Source organism: Cervus canadensis, chromosome 1, assembly GCF_019320065.1.
Source record: "Cervus canadensis isolate Bull #8, Minnesota chromosome 1, ASM1932006v1, whole genome shotgun sequence".
NCBI lineage: Eukaryota > Metazoa > Chordata > Mammalia > Artiodactyla > Cervidae > Cervus > Cervus canadensis.
Window position 1 is genome coordinate 125,139,307 of NC_057386.1, and position 27,010 is coordinate 125,166,316.

Sequence of the window (27,010 nt, forward strand, 5' to 3'; positions counted from 1 at the left end):
CCCCACATACATATGGCCTCTAAGCGAGGCTGCCTTCTAAGAAGATAGCAAACAGATATTTCTTGGACAAAAGTCATCAAAAGGTGGGTGGTTAAGAAAGGGATCTGACTTGTGATTTGTATACCAAATTCTGAAGGGACAAATAGACCCTGGCAGTTCCTCTTGGTGACAGGTCTTCAATGTCAGCATCTTAGGCGATGCCTGAGCTCAAATCCCACTGTGCAAACGAAAATGGTCTAAACTAAACTAGTTCTGCCAACATGACTGACACCTGAGTCACACACCACATTGACAAGAGGGCCTGTGTTACTTTAAAGCGACTCTGGCTTGAGTGACTTGGCCTTACTAAAAATATCAAGGAGGGAAGATAAACATAACATGAAAGAAGGGCTTCAGGGGCCAGAAATCTTTCCCCCAAGACAACGTATAACCCAGATTCTTTCCTTACTACTTACATAAGAAATAAATTCCGGTAATGAAGGAAATACCTTAAAGTGTTACGGGGCAAGCTTTAAAAATGCAAGATAACAAGAACCAAATATTAGGAACATGAAGAGAACTGCAAATACAGCAAGGAGAACTAAATTTGCACTGAAGTTCTGTGCTGTATATAGAGATATAAAAAAGATATGTGCGTGCGTGCGTGTGTGTGTGTGTGTGTGTGTACTGCTGAGGATATTTTTCAAAACAAAAGCAAGACACAGAGGGACAAAGGCAGCCAAAAAATATATACAACAACTTGGTTTACTAAAAAATATATGAAATTTATTTATTATAACGTGGATAGACTTTCTTTAGTCTTACCATTAAAGACACACAGATAGAGCAAGGGAAGCAAGTGTAGGAAAGGGAAAAGAGAGGGGGTGAGATGAGCATTGATAAGTAGCGCAAGCTCGAGACAGTCAGACACTTAGCAACCCACAGCGAGCGGAGTGAGCTGGAGGGGCAGTGCCCTCTTCAGGACTGGCAGGCGGGACTGCCCACCGGTCTTCCTTCCTGACGGGAATCTTGGTGGGTCGCCCGAAGAATTAATCCTGACTCTACAGCCCACATCTAAGATTTTGGCTCTGGGCTCCCTTCTCTGACATCAAAAAGCCTACAAAAGGGAGGGAAGCCAAACTGGTTCCCGAATCTGCCATAGGCTTTCTGGTGTTTCTCTCCTTCTGTCAATTAGAGCAAGTCGAGGTTAGCCCTGCTTCATCTACTGGATGTCTTGGAAACTGCTTTGAAACAGGTCTGCCTAACTCGGAGTCTGGTTTTTCAAAGAAATGATTACATTTTCAGGCTAAGAGAAAAAATTTCACTGCATGTTGCCTGCGATTCAACGTTAGATAGCAAAAAAACCAGAGCAAATACAAGAAGGGGATACTAACGTTTTAATGATAAGTATTTAGTTTCACCCCATGTCAGGAGTAAGTACTGCACTTCAAAATAATGAACAATATAGTCTGAATGAAGCAATTATATTCTTTCTTAGCTATGTATGTTGACTAAGATCTCAGTTCTTGCTTGAACAACCACATTTCAAATATCTTTTGTGATTTTTAAGTACTTTCCAGATTTTTTAAGGTTTTTTTTTTTTTTTAATGTGGACCATATTTAAAGTCTTTATTGATCTTTCTATAATATTGCTTTTTTAAATGTTTTGGTTTTTTGACCACAAGGCATATGAGTGGGATCTTAGCTCTCCAACCAGGGACAGAACCCCCACCCTCTGCACTGGAAGACAAAGACCTAACCATAGGACTGCCAGAGAAGTCACTCCAGACTTATCAGGAAGTATCCAATTCTTTTTAGTACTCTATGCTACATGTACTTAACTGTTACATACCTAGATCTACATACAAATCCTTTATAAAACTGACTTTCAGAATGCATTCATGGTCCCCGCAAATTAGCTAAAGCATATTTGCATCCAGACTTCTCAAATAGACCTAATTTTCCATAAGGGTTAATTAACAATTTGAACCCCTCCCCCACCAAAGTTCTAAATATCAGAAACTATGTTTAAAATTTTTTCACTCCCAGAAAAAATTATCTTTATCTGCATTTTTCAATTAAAAGAATAATTTTCAAGAGAGATTCTCTTAAGCATACCCAGGACCTAACAGGGGAGTAGAATGAAATAAGGAGAGAGGGCAGACAAGTATCCAAATTTGTTCTATCTTTTAAAGCCCGGAAAAAAAGTCACATGTCTAATCACACTTTGGAGAGGCATGTAATTTAGTCAAAGTCACAAGGAAAGGACTAACAAAGTCTCTTACCTTTCTTTTTAAAAAATATTAAAAAGTAAAAATAAACAAACATTAAATGTACAATGAGAAAAGACCCCGTGTAAGAAGATCGGAGTCCTGGGTCTTGTGCCTGCATCTGAATTTTTAACCAAGTTGCCCAAGTTTGGGTTTCATCATTTTTAAATGCAAGCCCCAAAATACATTTCAATGGTTTATTTAGAGATATGAGAAATCTATGAATTACAAGTGCTACATAAATGCAAAGGGATTAATTACATCAGTACTCCCATCTGCTGATTTTTATACATTCCCTTACCAGAATGCCTCAAGAGTAAGTGCTATTATGTTTTCACATACCCTTGATAACTGCATATATGGGGTTCTTTTTAAAGAAACAAAGCCTTTTTCATGTAAAATTAAATATCCCAAGGCCCCCAAGGGCGGAGCTGTGCTTGTACCCAGGCCCCAGGGTAAGTCATAGCAGGCCAGTCACTACAGCTCACGAGGGGCACTTGGTGAAGACCTGGCTGGACCAGGGGTGCGGTGGTTGTGAAACACATATGCAGTCTGATGTGAAACTTTAAAGAAGAAAGAGTTTAAGGATGTCTTAAAAAAAGAAAAGAGGAAGGCACCCCTGGAATGAGGCCTAATTTCCTTTAGAATGTAGCTTATGGAACCCAAATATCTTTGTGGGCTAAACAAGGCCCTAGATTCTGCAGCAACTGCCATGCTTGCAGGAGGAACACTGTCCGCGTAAACACCTGTGTCAGTGGTCAACAAGGGAAACTCCCTCTGCCCTGACAGTCGAGAATAAGGTGCTCTGCAAGACTGTGAAGGAATTTTTCTTCCCTATTTTCTTATGTTTTTTAAATTGAGGTATACAGAAATTCTTCTCAAAAAACGTATTTATTTACTTTTGGCCGTGCTGCAGAAGCACCATGTGGAATTCGAACTCGTGCCCCCTGTCGTGGAAGCCAGGAGTCTTAATCACTGGACTGTGAGGGAATTCCCCAGGAATTCTTGATTGTACTATTTCTAAAGGTTTATTCTTCTTTTCGCATTTAATAAGACAGAAAAAAGCACATCACTGTTGTGATGTACTGTATAGCAAACCGCTGTACGGGCTGTGGGTCTCAGCAGCAGTGCGCGCTAAACCTGCTTGGCATGCAGAGTAAAGCAGAGAGCTTCTCTAGACACAAACTGCACATTTTAAAAGAGCAGACAAGACCATCAGAAAGCATAAGCATCAGGCTTCTAAATGATTATTCCTGGGGCCCAGTTATCCTTACTCAAAAAGTCCTGGAAACTTCCATTTGAATAGCATTTGATTATCATCAAAGAATAAACAAATAACAAAGCTCTTTTTCAGAAAAAAAAATAGAAATGTTTAAAATGGTGCTTCCCGTTACTGTGAAAAAATTTAACTTTTTATATAACTGAAATCAGTATTTATATGCAGATCAATTACTCTAGGTAAAATGGCAGTATTTTTAGTTACTGAAACTAGGAGGTACAGCAGTATGTGATATGAGACAATCTGACTTTAGGATACTTCTGAATAAATGCAACTGAACATGACTTAAAAAATCAAAAATCTTCTGTTAGTAATTCATACTGAAACTTTGCAAATTTGTCAATTATGAGTACTAAACTATCATGATGCAATTTTCTGAGTATAAGAAGGTCGTATGTTTTCTACAAGTCACTTCACACAGCATGTTCTGACATTTTCCTTATTAAACACGCACACACACACACACACACACAAAACAATATACACAAAATGAAAAGCCTACCTCTTTTTCATTTCTAACAACTGATTATTGAGCACAGATCTCTCTTCTTCCAGCTGGAAAAAAACACACACACAAAAAAAAGTTCAGTTCATAACAAGCCCTCAGACAGGCTGATTTCTCATCCTGCAGGTCACATTCCCACGCTCCACTGAAGCTAAAGCAACTGGCTTTCCCAAGAGGCAGTGAGAAAAGACCAAGTGTACATCACCATATGGATTGAACCCGTCCCCCTTGCATTCGAAGGGTGGAGTCTCAACCACTGGCCCACCAGGGAAGTCCCACAGTTACTAATTTACAAATCACTTATGACCCGAATGACTCCTCTTCCTGCGGGGACCTGAGAGTTAAAGTATTAAACAACACTGTGTACGTGCCAGATCGTAAACATTCAATAAATGTTTCCTTCACTTGTTAGATGCATGAGGGAAGGCTTCACTATTAGCATTCTGCTTCCTTTCCTGAAATTATTGAAGGCAAATGTCACTAACTTGAGTAGGGTTAGGAACTGGTAATTTATTCTACAAGGGCCTCATCTTAGGCCTATTATATTCCACGCATTTCTTTCTCACCTATAAAATAAAGTTACAAAAGAATTTCCAGTGGCCCATTAGTTCTAACATTCTGTTCTTCTATGGAGGATGAAAAAATAAAAGATTCAGCTAGTCAACCTTGTAAGAGAAGACACACCTCTACTCCCAAACTACACCACACAGAGTTTAGCCAGATACAGTCACACTAACACAAAAAGGTAGAAAAACTCTTACAGTTAAAAAAACTATTTATTTTTTGGCTGTATTGGGTCTTGTGGCCATGGGCTTAGTTGCCCCACAGCATGTGGAATCTTCCCAGATCAGGGATTAAACCCAGGTCCCCTGCATTGCAGGGCAGATTCTTTACCACTGGGTCACCAGGGAAGTCCAATTTTTTTTTGTTTATTAATCAAAGGATAACAGCAAAAACTCTGTAATGGTTTCCATTTATTTAAGAATTTATGGATTCTAGAATTTAAGATTCTAGGTTCCTAGAATTTAAGCTGCTACTCACAGTAAGTAGTTGTGGTCTTATTTCTGATTATGTGTCAGTTATGTATGTGCTTTGCTATAAAGGTCTTTATACTTTAAAAATTCTTAAATATAAACATGTATGTTTTGAACATAAGTCTATCAAGAAATCTACAGAGGTTAACATTCAGGTTTCTCTTCCCACTCTAGACATTCCTTTCCTAGTCCATTAAGAGAAATCCTTCTGCTGCATGAGTAGTTCATTTCACGGAAGTATTTAGAAATTTTTAAAGAGTAAAAGGAAGGGAAAAGAGTGGGAGGCAAACTTTAAAAAATGAAATGAGAGGGAGAAGAACATCTGGAGAGTGGGATATGGAGATGAGAGGGGCTCTCATTCTCTCTGCATCCTTTTATGTGGTTTGTATTTATTTTTTAAACAAGGAAGCCTGTTTTATTGTTATAAAAACTGAAACAAAAGAAAAAAATTAACAAGACTGGGAAATGACTACAAGGCAGATACAAATACATAAGTGTCATGGCAGGTAATAATTCACAGCAGAGAAAATACAAGCGATCAATTAACACTTGGAAAATCATTCAACACTGCAAAGAACAAGTATGAAGAGATTCTCCCAGTTTCTTAGAGGATGACGTTCTTGTGCCTGAATTCCCATGGAACCGAAATTTAGGGTACTTATTGTACTGACTCCTTTATTTATTTTTTGGCTGCTCTGGGTCATCGCTGCCTTGTGGGCTTTCTCTAGTTGTGGCAGGCTGGACGGCATTACTGACTCAACGGCCATGAATTTGAGCAAACTCCAGGAGATAATGAAGGGCAGTGCTGGAGAAGACTCTTGAGAGTCCCTTGGACAGCAAGGAGATTAAACCAGTCAATCCTAAAGAAAATCTCAACGATTCCTATTGCAACTCTTTGTTGCGATATGTGGGTTTCTCACTGCAGTGGCTTCTCTAGGTTCAGAGGACGGGCTCTAGGGCTCATGGGCTCAGTAGTTGTGGTGTACAGGCTTAGTTGCTCCTTGGCATGTGAGGTCTTCCCAGACCAGGGATTGAACCCCTGTCCCCTGCATTGGTGGGGGGATTCTTAACCACTGGACCACCAGGGAAGTCCTGTATCAATTCTTCATTGGAAACAGTGGTTTTTTTTCCCTTGTTCTGGCCCAGGATCGAATCCGGGATAACAAGTTTCATTTAGTAGTCATATTTCTTTAGTCCAGCTGGTTCCTCATTTCTTCCTTGTCTTTTGTGACCTTGACTTTTTTTTTTTTTTTTTGGCTGCACCACACAGCTTGCAAGATTTTAGTTCCCCAACCAGGGACTGAACTGGGTTGACAACACAAATGAAGTTCTTGGCCAACCCAACAGAGAGGCAAAACTATAGCACCATAGAAGAGAGAAATGGTGTTTAGGAATTGGGAAGTGATTGACTATAAAAAAGAGGATAAGAGAACTTACTGGGGCAAAGAAAATCTTGACTGTAAGGGTATATTATATGACTGTATATGTCAAAACTCACCAAACCTATGAAATGTGAAAGGTGAATTTTATGTATATTTTACCTTAATAAATATAACTTTACGGGCGGGCAGGCAAACCTAGACAGTATATTAAAAATCAGAGACATCACTCTGCCAACAAAGGTCCATATAGTCAAAGCTATGGTTTTTCCAGCAGTCATGTATGAATGTGAGAGTTGGACCAAAAAGAAGGCTGAGCCTGAAGAATTGATGCTTTCGAACTGTGGTGCTGGAGAAGACTCTTGAGAGTCCTTTGGACTGCAAGGAGATCCAAGCAGTCAATCCTAAAGGAAATAAACCCTGAATATTCATCAGTGGGAATGATGCTGAAGCTCCAATACTTTGGCTACCTGATGCAAAGAGCCAACTCATTGGAAAAGACCCTGATGCTGAGAAAGATTGAGGGCAGGAGGAGAAGGGGGCAACAGAGAATGAGATGGTTGGATGGCATCACTGACTCAATGGACATGAGTTTGAGCAAACTCCAGGAGATAAAGGACAGGGAAGCCTGGTGTGCCATGGGGTCACAAAGAGTAGGACATGACTTAGCGACTGAACAACAACAGGCAAATTTGAGTAATATATACAATATAGGTTTTATAAAATACAAAAACTATTATTATATATATAGGATGTTACACAAATGAAGAGCAGTATGGAAAAAAGCATTCAACCATTTATAATGTTGCCTCAATGAAACAACAGTAGGAGGAGTAACTATTTGACTAACCATTTCAAAATAACTTTGAAATGGTATGTATTTGTATTGTTTCATGTCACAAACATGGGTCAGTTCAGCTCAGTTGCTCAGTCCTGTCCGACACTTTGTGACCCCATGGACTGCAGCACGCCAGGCCTCGCTGTCCATCACCAACTCCAGGAGCTTGCTCAAACTCATGTCCAATTATTTCTAATTTTAAAATAACATTACAATTTAAAAGAAATGAATAATTTTAATTTTTAAAGGTATTAAGTTGTTCACAGATAAAATGATAGTATGTCTAGGATTTACTTCAAATTAATCCATGAAAGAGTAGGTCAATGAGAGTAAAACTGAAACAAAAGTGAACAACAGGGACTTTCCTGCGGTCCATTGGTTAAGACTTCACTAATATAAGGGGCCAGGGTTTGACCCCTGGTCAGCGAGTTAAGATCCCACATGCCTCAAAACCAAAAAGCAAAACATAAAACAGACACAATATTGTAACAAAGATTCAAAAAAAAGATTTTAATTTAAAAATCATAAAAAAAAAACTTTACCAGAAAAAGAATAACCAAGAGCTGACTGCCTTTGGAGTTGGATATCTGGGAATATCGCTGAACTTGTTCGTAATAAAAGGTTGAATAAAAGGGAGGGTTATTTTACAGAAAACTAGAGTACATCATGAGAAACGCTGGGCTGGAAGAAGCACAAGCTGGAAACAATAACCTCAGATATGCAGATGACACCACCCTAATGGCAGAATGTAAAGAGGAACTAAAAAGCCTCTTGATGAAAGTGAAAGAGGAGAGTGAAAAAGTTGGCTTAAAGCTCAACATTCAGAAAACGAAGATCATGGCATCTGGTCCCATCACTTCATGGGAAATAAATGGGGAAACATTGTAAACAGTGTCAGACCTTATTTTTTGGGGCTCCAAAATCACTGCAGATGGTGATTGCAGCCATGAAATTAAAAGACTCTTACTCCTTGGAAGGAAAGTTATGACCAACCTAGATAGCATATTAAAAAGCAGAGACATCACTTTGCCAACAAAGGTCCGTCTAGTCAAGGCTATGGTTTTTCCAGTAGTCATGTATGGATGTGAGAGTTGGACTGTGAAGAAAGCTGAGCGCCAAAGAATTGATGCTTTTGAACTGTGGTGTTGGAGAAGATTCTTGAGAGTCCCTTGGACTGCAAGGAGATCCAACCAGTCCATCCTAAAGGAGCTCAGTCCTGGGTGTTCATCGGAAGGACTGATGCTGAAGCTGAAACTCCAATACTTTGGCCACCTCATGCGGAGAGTTGACTCTTTGGAAAAACCCTGATGCTGGGAGGGATGGGGGCAGGAGGAGAAGGGGACAACAGAGGATGAGATGGCTGGATGGCATCACCGACTCGATGGACATGAGTTTGAGTAAACTCCGGGAGTTGGTGATGGACAGGGAGGCCTGGCGTGCTGTGATTCATGGGGTCGCAAAGAGTTGGACAGGACTGAGCTGACTGAACTGAACTGACTAATTAAGAATACAATGTTGCAGGGAAAATAGTATACAAATGATCATGACTGGAGGGAACACTGGACCAGAAAACCTCAAAGAGCTCATCTGTCCACAAAACCGTTCTATAATGTGATAAATGTGGTGGGTAATTCGTTTTAAAAGTATCATTTAAGAAAAACACTAAAAAAAAAAAAAAAGAAAAATACTAGCTTGTGTGAAGTGAAGGATGTGCTAAAGTTCAGAATCAAGTCACACCTGCTTCTGCAGGTCCAGTGGAAACACTTTGTAATTTGTGTTATACATAATTATTCTTTTCTTTTGACTTTCATTTCAAAATGTGTATTTTCTGATTAGTATCATGAGCTCTAAAACAAGGGATCAATATCTGAAATTCTCCCAAATAATAAATTTTCAGGATTCAAAAAAAAAGAAAGAAACCCAAAAACCTACTTGAATAAAAATTTTCCTGGAGGGACTTCCCTGGTAGTCCAGTGGCTAAAACTCCAGGATCCCAATATAGGGGCCAGGGTTCAATCCATGGCCAGGGAACTAGATCCCACATGCTGCAACTAAGAGTTTGCATTCCTTAACTAAAGATTCCGCATGCTGCAACTAAGACCCAGTATAGCCAAGTAAATAAATGTTTTTTAAAAATCTTCAAGGAGGAGGAGCAATGTTCTGTTTTGTTACTGGCAGGCACACAGTAGGTATTCAATAACTTCCCAGGCGGTGCAGTCGCTAAAGAATCTGTCTCCCAATTCAGGAGAGGTGGGTTAGATCCCTGGGTTGGGAAGATTCCACAGAGAAGCAAAGGGCAACCTACACCAGTACTCCTGCCTGAAGAAGTCCATGGACAGAGCAGCCTGGCGGGCTGCAGTCCAGGGGGTCACAAAAGTCGGGCACGACTGAGCACACACGCACGGGCACACAGGAGGCACTCGATAACTCGTGAACAACTGTGTCAGATAGTCAGTGAGCTGGCGCTGTCCTCAGGTGTGAGTGGCAGGGGCACTGAGGAGCCCGGGTCCTCCCAGAGGGAACTCTGCTCAGCTAGTCCGAGGGAGCCAGGGCTCAGCGGCTGCTTTTGTCTCTGACTTCCCCAGGGAAGTGGTTCATGCGTGGGCGACTTCAGCCTCTTCTCTAAGCTAGTGTTCTGAGGTCTAAAATAGCGGCTCTACCTTGACAGCACAAGACATGGCCCCAGCCCCAGCGTCTGAAGATTTCTAGTCTTGCCTCCCACACAGACAGACTCCTGCTTTCAGAAGTGGAGAAGGTAATGGTGGGGGGAGGAGGAAGAGGAGGATTTGGAAATTTCGGTGGAACAGCCCTTTCAGAGAAGAAACAATTAACATTAGCTGTCTTGCCTCACACACACACACACACACACACACACACACACTTCTTTTTGTATACAGAGGAAGGAGGACAAAGAGGGGAGAAAAAAGCAAATTTAGGAGAAAAAAGCAAATTTAACTTTATATGAATTTAACAGAAGAAAGAAAAAAGCAAAGCAAATATAAAAAATGGTTGAGGGCAAAAAAATGTCTTTTAAAAAAAAAAAAATCTTTTGGCTGCGACATATGGCATGTGGGAACCCTAGTTCCCAGACCAGGGATCAAACCCCACCCTCTGCACTGGGAGCTTGGAGCTTTTAACCGCTGGACCACTGTGGAAGTCCTATAAATATGTTCTTTACCACAAAGACATATTCTTTTCTAAGAACTCCCACTAGGTTTATACTATACATTTATTTTGTAAAATTTTAAAGTAGAATATATTTTTTTAAAAACCTAAGATGTTAATATCATCTTCCTACATATAAACAAATTTTAATTTTAAATACTATCAAACATCATCCCGATGGAAAAGATGAGGAAGTTTGCATACTTCCACTTGCTTTCAACTCTATCACCTCAAATTTTGTTAGTCATATTCTCTTTATGTTTTTCTTATTTCTCCTTTGTCTTTGATCTTTTTTTCTTTTTGTCTTGCAAATATTTTGAAGTCACCTCCACTAAATGATCAAAACTGACATCACCAATAATGGGATAAAGCAATAATGGGTATCACTTATGCTATTTTTCTGCTAAAAATGAGTGACCCAAATATCATCATGAGGAAACACTTGAGAAAACCAAAATGAAAGATTTTATATGTACAGGCCTGTTTTGTTTTTTTATAGTCATAAAAGACAAAGGCAGAGAACCATTCCAGATAAAGATGACTGAAGAGACCTGAGTCAACTGGATCCTGAATCAGGTAAAGAAAAATCCCACAAAAACTATAAAGGATACCACCACCAACTGCCTAAGCAGGAATAGGGCCCATACATTCGATAATAGTGTTCCACTTCTTGAATTTGACAATTGCACTATGGTTAGGTAAAAACACTTCCTTAGCCTATATGAGTATTCTGTGTTTTATTTTCACAACTTTCCACAAAGCATGAAATGAATTCCAAATAAAAAGTTGAAATCACAACTCTATTCCTCATCTGTAGTTTCCTAAACTGTCAGCTTAGCTGTCTATTTGCCTGGATTTAGTATTCACCTCCAGTCCCGTTGCCCAGCTTCCCTCAATCTAGTAAGTCTTTGGTTTTTTTCTTTTCTTTTCTTTTTTTTCCTTTAATGTTTTGGCTGTGTGACATGTGGGATCTTAGGTCCCTAACCAGGGATTGAACCCACATCCCCTGCATTGGAAAGTAGGTTAACCAGTGGACCACCTGGGAAGTCCCAAGTCCTGTATTTTGAATCATGTCTTGCGTTTGGCTAAATTTTATCAGCAAGTAGCTACTTTCCAGAAGGACTCACAGATGCTGCAGCTTCCAAGTTCTTTCATGTTCGGAAACATCTGTCTTCTTACCTGAATAATAACTGCCTGGATATGATGCTCATGATCATATTTTCTGTCCATTACAACTTGGGAAACAATGCACTATGTTGTTTTTCCTTTTGTTCTGGCATTGAATGCAGCTGCAGTTGGCTGCTTTTTCACTTTTTAAGGAATCTGCTTTTTCTGCCTGGGGACCTGAAGAATTCTCTGTATGTTTTCAGAAACATCTGTCCAGTCCATTTCTGACATATTTAGCAGTTCTGATACTGTATGGCTTTGGTCCTCAGTTTGTTTCCTTAACTCTTCCTTATCTCCGCTCAGCTTGTATTATTTCGTCATTGTCTCTTTAAACAGTTGTTTTATTTATGTCACTAAAGTTGTTTTTTTTTTTTTTTTTAATATTTATTTATTTGGCTGTGCCAGATCTTAGTTGAAGCATGCAGAGTCTTTAGTTGTGGCATGCAAACACTTAGTTGATGTATGTGGGAATCTAGTTCCCTGACCAGGGATCAAACCCTGGCCCCTTGCATTGGGAGTGTCCGATCTTAGCCACTGGACCATCAGGGAAGTCCCTACATCATTTAAATTTCTATATAACACACAGCAATATTTTACTCTGGGTAATGCTTTCTCATGGCCTGAATTCCTCATCACTCTTTGGATTCCTAGGTTCCTTTCTTTACTTTTTTCCTCTTTTGGTACAGTATGTTTTCAGTTGCTCATCCTACCATGGGCAGCTCCACTTAGACCTTCTATTTGCTCACATGTAATGTCAATGAATTGTCCTTTATGTCCTTCCTACTTTATCTGAGCCCTTTCATCTTCATGTTCAAGCTGCAACTGAAAATTGGGTGCTGTGGTCTATACTTTCTGTAGTCAGAGGGCCTGGAGCAAGGATGGGGAGAGTGCAATTCAGGTGATGCATAGAGTCTGCTAGAGGTCTTTCTCTGAGCTTTCTCCTCTAGATCCTGCATCTCACCCACTGTGTCAGGACAGAGGTAACTATTACCTGGCAGGTATTACAACTGGAAGGACTGATGCTGAAGCTGAAGCTCCAATACTTTGGCCACCTCATGTGAAGAGCTGACTCACTGGAAAAGACCCTGATGCTGGGAAAGATTGAGGGCAGGAGAAGGGGGCAATGGAGGATGAGATGGTTGGGTGGCATCATTGACTCAATGGACATGAGTTTCAGCAAGCTCTGGGAGAGGACAGGGAAGCCTGGTGGGCTACAGTCCAAAGGGTCTCAAGGAGTCAGGCACAACTGAGTGACCGAACAACATCATAAGTTGGCTCTTTCAACATCTACTCTCATCTCCTCTGTGTTTCCTTCCCTTTCTGCGGGAATGCAGACTCATTTCTGCAACTGGTGACACTATCACAGAGATCTGGAGGGTCCTCTCCAGATGAAGAGATAAACGCCGTGAAGAGGAGCCCTCTGCTTGTCCTTCCCCCTGCTTCCTTCCAGAAAGTTCTGCAATGTCTGCATGTTTAAGTCATTGGAAAAAAAAAAAGACTCATTGAGATTGAGAGGATGAAAACTATATGCTTAAGGATGGCAGCAGAGCCAAGAGGGAGGGTAGGCTTTCCTGAGGAAGTTCTGGAGGGGCTGGACCCACTCCAGAACAGGTAGGAACTACCTACCTGTGCATTTATCATCATTTGAAGGGGGGGGGGGGAAACCCACCCATTCCTACCCAACCCTCATTTACTTAAGCCATTCTGTTGGCTGAACTAGCTGTGGAAAATGACAACTAGCACTTTCTTCCAGGTCTGGTAGAATCCTGAGTGGTAGCAGAGGGCTCCTTAGCCTCAAAGATCTTTCCTTGGCTACCTACTCACTCCCTTCGGTCTAATTTTCTCCAAACTGGGGGTGAGGGGAGTGAGAGTGAAATTCTGGGAATTTTGCTATCTGTTTTCCTTTCTCTTACCACTATGAACACAGAGTCAGGCCACAATTTTGTTTCTTTCCCTGTCAACTTCAGTGTTTACAACAGGAAACTACTGGTTGGCTTTGCTGGATTTTCCTGGAGCTCTTGTTATTTTATTTATTCTTTATTATTTTAAAAAATTATTTAATTTGTTTATTTACTTATGGCTGAACTGGGTCTTTGTTGCTGTGAGTGGGCTTTCTCTGGTTGTGGAGCATGGGCTCTAGGCACTCGAGGGCTTAGTTGGCCTGTCACATGTGGGATCTTCCCAGGCCAGGGATCAAACCCGTGTCCCTTGTACTGGCAAGTGGCTTCTTAACCAGGGAAATCCCTGGAGCCCTTTTTAATAGTTGAAAAAGTGTGTGTCTTTCATTAGGTATTGAGGGAGAGAGATTCTGTGATCAACCTTCACTCACCCCTTACTTGACCATGAGCACCCCCACTTCAGCCCAGATTAAAATTTGATGGCTGATGATCACTACATTTCCCAAAATGAAACATGACAAGCTAAAAATAGTGCTTCCTTTCTAAACATTCAGGTCTGGGAATGCAGGCTTATGTAAAAGGCAGGTAATTATTCATGGATCAATTGAGACGATAACCACAAGTCTTTTGTTTACTGCATCTGTTATATCCTCTGTGAGGAAGAACTGTTGATGAAACACCGCTACTGAGTCATCTAATATCTGTCCAGTTTCCATAAGCCAACTGTGACCTCATTTTGTGAATAACCAGGGGGGAAAAATCAGCACTGTTCCCATAGTGACAGTTCAGTGTCCCTGCAGCCCTCCCGGGGGAGAAAACACGTGCAGTTTGGGAATGATATATCAGACATTCTGAAACTGACTCCCTAAGGTGACTGCCTCTATAGAAGAACTCACATCACTTGGATTATTTTTAGTATTTTCTCTATGAAAAGAAATAATGCACTGCATGGTTTCCTTAATCCTGAAACCAAGTGACCCTGCCTGAATTCACTGTACGAACCTACCATCCACACGGGGCGCATGGCCCGCTTATGTTGTGGTTGGATTTTGGCAACCATGAACTCTCTGCAACAAAGTCAGGAGACTGGAAGTGAGTGGACTCGTGTGAGAAAAGTGGAAGGGGCAAGTCTCACAGTCTCTGCATCTTATTCTGCAAAACAAGACTGAAGGGCCTGGCTGAAAATGAGGAACTTATTTCATCACCCGTTCACTCCTTCATTCATTCAACTTGCATGTCTTGCTCTAAGAGTCCTACTGTCTCAGCGCTGGGTGGGGAGAGAGCCTGAGTTCCGAGTGCCAAGAAGGAGACTGCGACCCGAACCAGGGAAGGCAGTGGCCACCTGGAGAGGAGAGATGAGGACCAGCGGCAAGGCCAAGGGCACCGAGTGGGGGACGACCAAGAGGACACGGCAAAGCAGACACACGAATACCAAGTGATGCCGTGTGGTGGGAGAGGCAAGAGGAACACGAGCACATGGTGTGGAGGAAGCTGAAGGAGGAGAGTCAGAACGTCCGCAGAGGGTGCAAGGAGCCACCTGAGTGTGCAGACACCACGGGGAAGCCATCGTGCATGCCAGAGTGCGCTGGGAACGGCAGGAAGCAGACTGGAGGGAGCAGGGAAAACCCGGGGAGGTGAGAAATAGAGCAGAAAACAGACTATTCCAAGTTTGGAAGTAAAGATGAGGAGAAGACAGGGCTGCGAGTGTCAACAGTGTGGCTAGGCTGAGCACTGCTTTTAGGAAAATGAGGAGGCCTTCCCAACCCGAAGAAGACCTAAAGGGGAGGTGAGAGGCAGCAGCTCCTGTCACGGACGGAGACTTCAGGAGAGACGCGAGGCAGTCTGAATGGAGAAGGAGCCTCAGACACCTGAAGTAGACAAACAAAACGCGGTCTCTCCCTTCCGTGAAATATAACTTGGCCACGAAAAGAAATGAAGTCCCGACACAGGCTACAGCACGGATGCGCCTCGATACGCTACGCTCAGTGAAAGAAGCCAGATGCAAATGGACGTGTACTGTCTATTGCCACTTATGTGAAATGTCCAGAATAAGCAAATATGTAGGGATTAAAAATGGATTAGCGGTTGGCAGGGCTGGGAGGATGGAGGAATGGGGAGTGGCTGCTTACGTGGAGTTTTCTTTGGTGGTGGGGTGGAACATGAAGATGTTCTAGATAGAGGTGATGGTCTCACAGTGCTGTAAATGAGCTAAGTGCGACTGACTTGCACACTGTAAATTGGTTAAAACAGTACATTTATGCAGTGTGTATTTGAGCACGTGCACACACCCAAAACCCGAAGTAGCATGAAACCAGTCAGCCGTCAGGCGGGAAACAACGTGAGAGCAAACCGTCCACAGCATTATAATGACAATCCTCAAAACCGTCAGTCATAAGAAAGGATAAATTATGTTCTCTAGTCGGTTGAGTCATATGAAATTGCAAAACAATAGCAATTCCATATGTCCAATCTAACACAGCCTCTTTGAAAAGAGGAGGCACTCTGTAACATTTTATAAGGATTTCTGTCACAGGTGATGCCAGCTAATGCCAACACTTCCACCTCTCACAACCCTAACTGATCTTGGTTATCACTCCCCTTCCCTCTTAAAATGAAAATCCTGCTTGGGAAACGGGACTTAAGAGACCCATTTTTCACTGGAAGGGACAGTGTCTGATGGAGCAGACCACAAAGAATGTGCACATGTGGGTTCTGCTTCTGGCTTGGTTAGCTGGGTTCTCGAGGGCTACGAGCCAGAGCAGGTGATCCTGCCAACTGTTCCAACACTTCTTCCAGGGGGAACATGGTGCCTATGTGTCAATCAAGGCAGATGTGGGTTCTAGTGAAGCACAGAGTGGATCATCTCTCTACCTTCCCATCAGCCAGTCCTGCTCTCTGTTAGCCCTCGTTATTTCAGAGCCTCCTATATCAGCTTTTAAGATGATAAAAAGGAGAGGACATTCTACAAAACCACTGTCACAGGGACACAGGGATTCCTTTATTGCAACAAATCATCTCACTTGTAAATAACATACAGGAAATGAAATAGTTCTCTTCACGAAGGGCTTCTTGAGGAAATCAAAACCCTTGGCCAATATTCCCAGCAAGAGCCTTAAGATGCAGAACAGATTCTGGGATCCCTTGGGTTTTCTAAGCAAAATAAGTATTTGAGGCAGAAAAAAAAAGTAATGGTAGGATTGAAAGCACATTTTTATAGTACTATTTGACCCCACCTACTCCATTCCTAGATCAGAGGGTTTTTCTTTTTTCTTTTAATCTTAACACTTAATGATGAAGTACAAAGAAATAAGTTTCATTCTCAGCAAAGGATAGTAGCAGGCCAACAGACTTACGAGTTAGTCAGACATGAGTTCTGAACTTGGCTCCTCTGCTGCCTGGCTGTGTGTCCTTGGTGGATTGCTTCATGTTTGAGCCTCAGCTTCCTTTCTATAATGTAACCTCACTATTGCAGGTATGGTGATTCTATGAAACAATGGCAGAGGAACCTGCTCAGTGATTGAAACATGGTCAGCGAATTGTGGCACCACTGAGCAAAGGGAACAGGAAGGAACTCAGGTCCAGGTCAGTGTTTATCTGTCCCACGTTCAGTCTTGACTGTCTTCACTTTAGCATGAAACGCTGGATATTCCTACAGCACTTCAATTAAAATTCTTTTTTTAAAAAAAAGTTATTTGGCTGTGCTAGGTCTCAGTTGCAGCATGCAGGATCTAGCTCCCTGACCAGGGATCGAACCCAGGCCCCCTGTGTTGGGAGCATGGAATCTTAATCATTGACCACCAGGGAAGTCTCCCCCCTGCCCCAGCTCTTTTTCTGAAATAGGGTTTCTGCCCAACTCTGTAGTATATTTCCAAACAAAGTTGATGGATAGTTTGGCTCAACCATAGCAAGCAACAAAGTGGAAATTTGTGATTTTACACAAGTAAGCAGCTTGTGTAGACTGCTGGAGTCTAGATCTCTGGACTCTTGGAGATTATGTAGCAAGAGTAATAAGAGCCAATGAATGAATCAATCTTCTTTAGCCTAAGGTTGCTTCTAAGTTACTTTCAATGGGGAGATTCTCTCCACTCTTTTGAGACGTACGCAGGTCAAGTGAAGCGTTATCTGCAGTCTTCCTCAGTATTCACCACGAACAGTCTCTCATGTCACAGCCTATCATGGTTTGGTTCCCAGCCGCCTGCTTCTCTCTCCAGAGTAAAACACAAAGGACAAAACCACCCCCTGTTTAAATGGAAGTCACTGCCCCGGCTGCTTCTTGCAGGTGCTATCTTCACTTCACTCTTCAAAGTCTCCGAGTTTCAAATTTTTAGTCACAAAACCTTTTCAAAAGGAAGGTAAATTTGAATCCCAAGGCAAAAGAGGAAGAGCTGGCGGATGGAGAGGAGCCCTGAAAACCTCTGCCTGAGGAACCGTGAGGCGTCACTCCTAAGTCTTGCCAGTTCTGAGTGACAGACAAGAGAAATGTAATCAACGGTCCAGTCAAGGTCACAACATAAGACGAGAAGCTGACCTCTGTGTGTTCCTCCCACGGGTGGGATCCACACTCTCCACCAAAGATATTCCGTGAGATGAGATAAAAGGAGACAAACAGACTCAGCACTTGGTTGAGATCCTTCCCTTTCAAGTCCTTACAGACACGCTGATGTCAGAGGTGCACAGTGGTTCACACACTGGTTTGAGCCAGGAAGAAGAGAGCCTCGTCCAGCCCGAGGGCTTCTGTTTTTCATGAACCCCACTCTCTCACATACTGACCAAAGCAGGGTGCAGTGACCCTGTTTAAGTCAACCCACTCTGATTCTCTCCCTGACCCAAATCAGAATCTGACACGCATCTCCGACACTATCGGCTGAATGAGGCTGAGCACGTGACTACCTTCTGGTGCTTCCGCTTCCTCTTTAACACGTGGGAGTGATGACACTGCCGGCTCAAGGGAACTACCGTGAAGACAGGGAGGACGGCTGTCAGGCGTTTGTGCCTGTCTCACAGTAAGGTAAGAGCCGCTGAGTGTGAGCTATCATCACCAAGAGCGTCACTTGTCATCCTGGAGTCTGGAGAGATGGGCCATTTCTCCCACAAAGGAGGGTCATTGTGGAGAGCTCTAATGAAGACTTACAAGTCTGAAATCAACTCTCCAAAGAGTGCTTTCACCACAAACGACGCCACATCAATGGACAGTCAGTACAAATTACTCCAGGATACTCCATCCAAATGAGAATTAATGTTTGCAAAGTATGCTTGGGGAAAAAAATTTTCCCCTTGACATGCAAAGCAAAGAATGATGACCACATGGTAAAATTCTCTTTAAAATGTCTTTTTTTTTTTTTTGAGTTTCTGCTGTGAGGTCAGATGTGGCTAACAGTCTAGCATTTTGATTCAAGAATTAAAAAAAAAAGAATAGGGCATTCTCTAAAATCAGTTTTGCTTCACTGTTTAATGAACTTGTCAGAAACCTTTTTAATTTAAATAGGGAAACAAGTGGGTTGTGGTTAGCTTCTAGTTCATTCCAGGTATAATACACATTTCATAAACCAATGCATCAGTGCACAGGTATACACAGTTCCCTTAGGAGCTGTTTAAACATTGTTTTTTACTTAAAAGAAAAGCAGAGTTCTATTTAAAAACAGCTTCCAACCTTCACACCAAATCTGTATTCTTGGAACCTTCTTAAAATCAATTTTAATGAAAGAAAAAAAAATCTTAGAGGAAAAAAACAAAACTGAAACCAAGGCAGGAGGGAAAACATACTGTCCCTTTCCATTTAAATGCACTGCCATAAGATCATCTGATAAAAATCTTATTTTCTCCTTGCTTACAAGTTCCCGGTGGTTTTTTTTTTTTTTTTTTAAAGGACCTGTCAACTCACTCCTACCCAAGTGCTACAGCAGCATGCTTGAAAATGAGGGGACATAAAACACAGGTGACTTGAGATCCCACTGGAATGACCCGACCACATCAAGCACAGTCTCCGAGGGGCCTCCGCGAGCCCTGCCCAAGGCAGCAGCAGATGAGGGCCTGGCAGGGTGCCCACCCAACGGACGCCCACTGACCTTTTGGTGACTGGTGACTTCGTCCCTGCTCCTCCCCAGCTCCTCGTTAAGTTTCACGTTCTCTTCTTGCAACGCTGAGAGCTGCTGGGACTTCTGAGCTGCTGCCTGCTTTAGGGATTCTCTGCAAGGACAGCGAGTGTGGGGTTACCATAGTAACAAGACAGGCAAGGAAACTGTGGGAGACGACCAACTCCACAGCACTGGGGAAAATATATCTGGGTCACGTGCCTGATAGGATCTGTAATAACAGGAGGCAGTATTGTCTACCTGCAGGAGGGGCCAAACAGCTTTAACCTCTTAGGGGGAGGACTGCTGCCTGCAATTATTACATTTTTTTCCCAAACCTAATCAACACTACATCTACTCTCTCACCACCCACACTTACCCCACTTCTAAATACTCCCCACACAGAAAAGCAATGTTACTCTCTAAAATAAATGACAGATGAAATGGCCGGTATTCCCTTTGTTTCCATTAGAAAATTAAATTCACTACGTTGACAGTGATTTCCATCGCTGCTCTAACTGTACAAATCTGTCATCTTTTTTTTTTTTTTGGAAGAAATGTAAAGCTGATAGTTCCATTTGCTAGTATTTGTCAGAATCAAGTGTTGCCGTGAATCTGGGTATATTTTCAGGACGACTAAAGGTGAAATGCCCAAAGGAAATGTAATTTTCTAATTACAGAACAAATGTTTAATTTTGATTGTATTCTTTCCATACTGTTGACTTGTAATTAAAAGGAGCAAATAAAAATACAGCTTGCTGACCATACATATCATGAATATCAGCATATAAAATGTTAGTAGGGTAAACATATGTATTAAACATCTTCCCATTATTAAGCTTGACTGAAAATATACATCCCAAATTATCCTTTACATGTGGGTATTCAAAATAGTTTACTGGATTGTTGGATTTTAGTTTTAAACCATAGAAGGTGGTTTTGATGCAATTATGAATTTTAAGTCTGGGCTGGCCACACTCCATTTAGTGAGCTGTCATACGTGGCTGAATTCTGAATCAAGTCATCTGGGTATGATTCCATCTGCTGATGCATGAACACGTCTATTTTTAACCTCAGTTGTCTAATGGGTGGCAGTACTTGGTACCTGCAGTTTTCTTGATTTTTAATTCTCCATGTACCTATAACATACCTATGGGGCCGACCTTATAAAGATAAAGGGGAATATGCCGACATGAAAATTCTCTTAGCACATTAAATTTGGCATTTGACAGAGACGTTTATTTAGCAATTGAAGAAAAACTAAGAAGGAATTTCAGACTCAAAAGCTGGGAGGCTTGATTTCAATTATGGATCAACACACACACACTACAAGTAAAGTTTATCTTCTGGCTAAAATCCATCAATTCTTGATAAATAAATGATGATAAATCATCATAAGCCAAACCTTTCATTCCCAAGTGGTCACAACCTTCATTAGGAGCTATTTGGTCTCAGCATTTGTGTGGCCTATCAGTGGTAAGTTCTTGATCCTGTTCTTTCTCTCTTACAGATTTCCATCCTTTAAAAAATGTTAAAACCTTGGTTTCCATTAAGAGCCCCCAGTAAGTAAAATTAAAACAAGGAGTCAGGAGATATCAAGATGCTCTAAGATTTATACAAATGATATGTGTTCAATGTTTTAAAATCTACCGTATGATTTCATGTACATTTTCTCATTTAATCCTCAAAGCCCAAGGAGGCTCATGTTATTATTTATATTTTAAAGATGACAAAATTGAAGCTCAGGGAAGTGAAAAGATTTGCCCCAAGTAAGTTGTAGAATCAAGAGAACTAGAGGTAAAACTGGCAGACAGACCTCAGTTGTGATCTGAATATAGAAACACCTTTCAACTTTCCTTTAGACCAAAGGACATATGTACATTTCGTAGATGGAGGAGGCTCCAACAGCCCAACTCCTGGACATACTCGAAGGAATAATTCTGAAAATACCTACAAATACATTTCTCACAATTTTATAAGTTACTTTTTTTTTTTTTTTTACTATATAACGATATCTTGCAAAACAAAAGAAGACTCACAGTTTTAAAACTGAGACACAAAATAAACACTGCTGATATTGACTTGCAAACATGCTACTGAGGAATCTATCATAAATTTAATAATTACCATGCTAAACATATTCTACTTCTTAAAAATATTTATTTATTCATTTGGTTATACCAGGTCTTAGTTGTGGCATGTGGGATTTAGTTCCTTGACTAGGAATTGAACCTGGGCCCCATGTACTGAGGGTCTAGTCTTAGCCACTGGACCACCAGGGAAGTCCTAGTATATTTTAGTTTTACTACTCAGCCAGGTGAGTAATTAAAGGCAAAAATTAGATCGTTTATATCGTTTTCCCTCAGAGTCAAAAGCTACACACCAGAGATAGACAATTTTGTTCTCTTTCCAACTTAAACTAGGACCTGGCTAGCCAAAATCAACAGTTTTCCTAAAACCAGTTTAGAAAATGGCATAGGGGAAAAGGAACGTTTAGTTGCAAGGGCTGAGTTTCCAGGGCCAAGGGCAAGATTCTTACGGCTGATTCCCATTAGAACTCCTGGGTTTGCAGAGACGTCCCTTTTCCTCCAGGATCTCCAGTCCTGGCAGGTAAAGAGAAACACCTGAAAAGCTCCAGTGGCCGTGAAGAGCCCGGGTATGTGGTCACAAAACACAAATAGCTGCTCCTTCTCCAGCTCAGAGCACAGTAAAATGACTGCTGGTCTCTTTCTGAGCAGCACTGTCCTCATGACACAGTACATTTATATCAGCTGGTCCCTGAAATGTGGCCAAGTCTCAGGCAGGGAACAATGAGTCACTGGGGGTGTGTTGGGGGGGGCGCTTTCAACCCACTCCTCACACCTCCCTCCCGCGGCTTCTCACGAACGTCACCGCTGTGTCTCCCGCTGCCCCTGTGTCCTGCTCTGAGTCCTGGCCATGCTGTGCCAAGCTACTGACACGAGGCAAGGTTCTCGTAGCCCTGGCGAGCCAGGAAAAACGGCAGACTATCAGTAGCAGCCCCTCCTCACGTGAACTTCTCCCCTCGGGGAACCCAGCCCCTGGGAGGAAGGCAGGCCCAGGGGAGGTGGGCGGCAGTACGGCTCATGGGTTTTTGCTCCCATGGGTCTACAGGTGCAGGGCTCAGCTTTTGTTATTCAACGGGGTCTTTCAAAGAAGGGCACACACAGTGAGCTTTTCTCTTGGCAGAAGTGAGACCACCCCATGCTGACTAGGGGTGGAGACAGAACGGAAAGACTTGAGTGAGGACGGGGACATATAAACCCTGGGCCAGTGTGACGACCCTTACGGGAGGCTCCTGCGTGGTGCTGCAGGACAGCGGAATTTTATCTTACTCCCCGGGGCTCTCTGTGATATGTCCGCTCTGGCCCTGCCCCTCCATTACCTAGTACGGCCCAGGGAGCTCAGAGGTGGGATTATGGCAGAGGGAGGTTGGTGAGGGAATCTTCTCCTGACGCTCAGATCCTCCCTCACCAGCTGCCTGTGTGACATAAATGAACTGAAGTCAATGTAGTGCTCCAGACCCTCAGGCCGGCAGAGCTGCTGTGTCACGGGGTGGGGGGAGATCCTTAACTGTAGCTGAACCTCCCCTCTCTGAACAGCTTTGAATTTTTTTCCCCATCATAGGAAAACCAACAGTTGTTCCCATTTGTGCTGTTTAGCCTTAGCAGACCAGGAGAGTCAAGCCTCTCCCACTGGCCACCACCACAACTCTACACATATACATAGGTGTAAATGGAACCGTTGGGAGCTGTTTAAATACCTTTTAGAGAAATATCACTAAAACTAAGACTGACGAAAGGATCCATTGTCAGCCTTGTGAGCTGTCCATCTCCTCAGGTAAGTAGCCCTGAGAAGACCACTTCTAGGAGGATTTTAGGAACTCAGAAGAACTAGAGATAATATACTAATTTAACCCAAGCTTGATCAACAGATAGTATTGAGGATGGCAACTTGGTTTTGGAAATGACACTTTTGTTTCTGTTTGAATCTCATCTATTTGTTTGATCAGAACTGGAAATAAATAATACAAACCCTTGAAGGGCAGAGTCCACATACAATTCATTTTTGGATCCTTCCTAGCTCAACTGTACCTAGCAGAAGGGCTTACTCAAATGTTCACCAGATTAATTGGCTTTAAATGTTCGGTTTACAGAGTTGATACAGAGCAGTTCTCAGAACAGATAAGCAAAATGAAATCTACTCTGTAACTATCACTTACAGCGCCAGATAAATAACCATCTGCAGCAGTTATGAGAACCAAACTCGAAAGGCGGTATTGACAAAGGAAACATGGACAGCCTGTCTGCCTAAAATATAGGCAGCAGACTGATGAGTAAACTTGGATTAGAAAGAGGCTTTCAAAGTTCTGCTTATTTAATGTCCAGCCAGAAGATTAGATTACTCTTAAAATAAAAACTATTTGATAATCTTCAAAGTACATGCTTTCCCCCACCCCCTACTGAAAGAGTTTTAAGGGATTAATTAATAGAGGGTCTGATGTTTCCTAATGTTGAGATTAGCTACCACGTAAGCATACTATTTTTTTTAATGTTATTATTGGGGTATAGTTGCTTTATAATGTTGTATTAGTTTCTGCTGTACAACATGAATCATATATATATGATTTATACATATATCCCTTCCTTTTGAGCATCCGTCCCACCCCACCCCCATCCCACCCTTCTAGGCCACCACAGAGCACCAAGCTGAGCTCCCTGTCTATACAGCAGCTTCCCACTAGGCTATCTGTTTTACACATGGGAGTGTATGTAAGTCAGTCCCAATCTCCCAATTTGTCCCACCCTCCCCTTCCCTCTGTGTCCATGTGTCCGTTCTGTCTCTGTTCCTGCCCTTGCAAATAGGTTCATCTACCATTATTCTAGATTCCACATATATATAAACATACTACTTGAAAAAACTCTAATTCCCCTTGTTATTTGCAAAGGGTTTTATCAAGTCACATTTGAATTCGAAGTGTTATAACTCACCAGCCAGCACATATTTCATTTTGACCCTGTAACTGAGCTATAGTTCCAACTTCACAGTGGTTATAGGGGTGAATTCTCAAGGTCTGCAATGGCATTTAGTGGGGGCAGGACGGAGATCATTACTTTGACTTTATATACATTTGTCAAGTACTTGAAAAAAGTAATTAGCACTGTTTCTACTTTTGCAATTTTAAATAAGTTTCATAATTTCTTTCATAACAGGTAAACTTACATTTCTTTCTTGAATTCTTCTATTTTTTGGTTCTCTACCGTCAGAAGCTCTTTTGATTTGTTCAGCTCTTCCACATTTTTCAAGTTGTTTTCTTTAAGTGTATCCAACTTAAAGATCAAGAGAAAAAAAACCTAATGAAATTATTTCATTTTCCAATCACATGAGTGGATAGACAAATCATTCATGAAAACATGCATTAGACAGGTGAAATTAAAATCCTTTGCAAAAAAACAAAAAGATCACCAAGTGAAGAGATTACAAATGATCAAGTCTATTATAAACTCCAACCTCCCGCACAGGTTAAGTCAGACATTCCCTGTACACCTGGCCAAAAGGTCAAACTAAATTGCAACATAGGGTCTCTTTCACTTTTATACAATTCCCAAAATTTATCATTGAGCTTGCTATTCATGTACGATGCATCTTAAAACATGCATTAGATTCATCCATCTCATTAGAACTGATTCAAATGAATTCTTTTTAATGGCTGAGGAATATTCCATGGTGTATATGTACCACAGGATGAAACTGGAGCTCATTATACAGAGTGAAGTAAGCCAGAAAGATAAAGACCAATACAGTATACTAACACATATATATGGAATTTAGAAAGATGGTAACAATAACCCTATATGCAAAACAGAAAAAGAGACACAGATGTACAGAACAGAATTTTGGACTCTGGGAGAAGGCGAGGGTGCGATGTTTTGAGAGAACAGCATCGAAACATGTATATTATCCAGGGTGAAACAGATCACCAGCCCAGGCTGGAAGCATGAGACAAGTGCTCAGGCCTGGTGCACTGGGAAGACCCAGAGGAATCGGGTGGAGAGGGAGGTGGGAGGGGGGAATCAGGACGGGGAATACATGTAAATCCATGGCTGATTCATGTCAATGTATAACAGAAACCACTACAATATTGTAAAGTAATTAGCCTCCAACTAATAAAAATAAATGGGGAAAAAAAAAAACATGCATTAGAAAATAAAAACATTAGAAATAAATTGCAAAGGCATGACATCAAGGACTGATTCTTTGTAATGAAAACACACCCCTTTCTTCCCACAAGACTAGTAATTTAGGATATGATATTTTTCGATGTCAGTGCCAAATTTAAAGTTATATAATAATCCTCATTATGAAAATTCCTGGGATATTTGTAGATGGGAAAGATTTAATTATTCACCTGAGCTTCAGTCTGGAAAGGGAAAGGCCACATAGCGAGACTGAAAAGCACTCACTCACATTCAGTCCCATCACCTGCCCACGTGGGACGTGGCCAGCCTATGGCCTGGCCTCTGGTGGGAAAAGCGGACACATTACTGGAATTAGTGGGGACATGACCAACCTCCGGCTCTGGCAGGTGGCTGGAGTTCCAGGCACGCAGCCCCCAGGGACGGGGGGCTGTCATGGGTGACCCATCATACAATGTGTGCTCCTGGTGCCAAGCTGGCTTTCTAGGACTCGCATAGTTATCTCCTTCAGCCAGAGGTCGTTCTGTCCTACCACATGCTACCGGTCAGGAGCCCTGGGAATCAGGAGCCCTGCAGAGTGTCCTGCAAATTTTAACACCACCGTCTTCCTTTTAATGCTCCCTAACATTCCAGATTCAGGGAATGTTCAGTGGGACCAGAAAATGATTCATCCAGTCTGTATTCTGGCTGTAACGAGACACCAAGGGGTAAGTTATGGAAACACAGGATTCTCCCTCAATCTACCTTCAAAGGTTAGGGACATTCCTTAAAATCTTCTTTACCTTAGCTTCCAATCGATTACCATCTATAATTTTTAATGCTTTTATGTCTTCAGCTTAAGTCTTGTTCTCTTAGGACTGTCAACTCAATCATAAATGTACTCTTTTCTACGTCAAGCTTTATTTCCCTTCTAATTATTTCAAAGTGTTTATGCCCTTATGGATTTCAGTCCTTGCTCTGCTGTCATGAGGAGGCCTGATCTTTACGACTGCTATTCAGCGTGCCTGTCTGGATCTTCCCCGGCTTAACTTCTCAACATCTCACCTGACTGTCACTTTAAAAAGCCTCTGAAGTTCTATAGAACTTCACATAACTATTTCGGCGAAGCAATCTGCTTTGGATTTACGTAACAGCTTTCCAAAGAAAGAAAGGGCTGGTATGGGGTGTGGGGGAGGGGGGCGGGTGGGAATCAAAAGAGAGGTGCAAGGAT

At 41.9% G+C, this 27,010-nt stretch overlaps 1 protein-coding gene across 4 annotated transcripts in view; it reads right to left on the reverse strand.

Annotated features, from left to right (window-relative positions):
• CLIP1 (CAP-Gly domain containing linker protein 1) overlaps positions 1–27,010 on the reverse strand; it is a 114,687-nt gene that overhangs the window by 8,476 nt on the left and 79,201 nt on the right. For all 4 annotated transcript variants that reach the window (XM_043441651.1, XM_043441661.1, XM_043441643.1 and 1 more), the window contains 3 exons: positions 24,827–24,933; positions 19,580–19,700; positions 4,031–4,083 (listed from right to left, as the gene is read on the reverse strand). In XM_043441651.1, the coding sequence (XP_043297586.1) occupies positions 4,031–4,083; positions 19,580–19,700; positions 24,827–24,933 (281 nt within the window). The remainder of the gene's footprint in view (positions 1–4,030; positions 4,084–19,579; positions 19,701–24,826; positions 24,934–27,010) is intronic.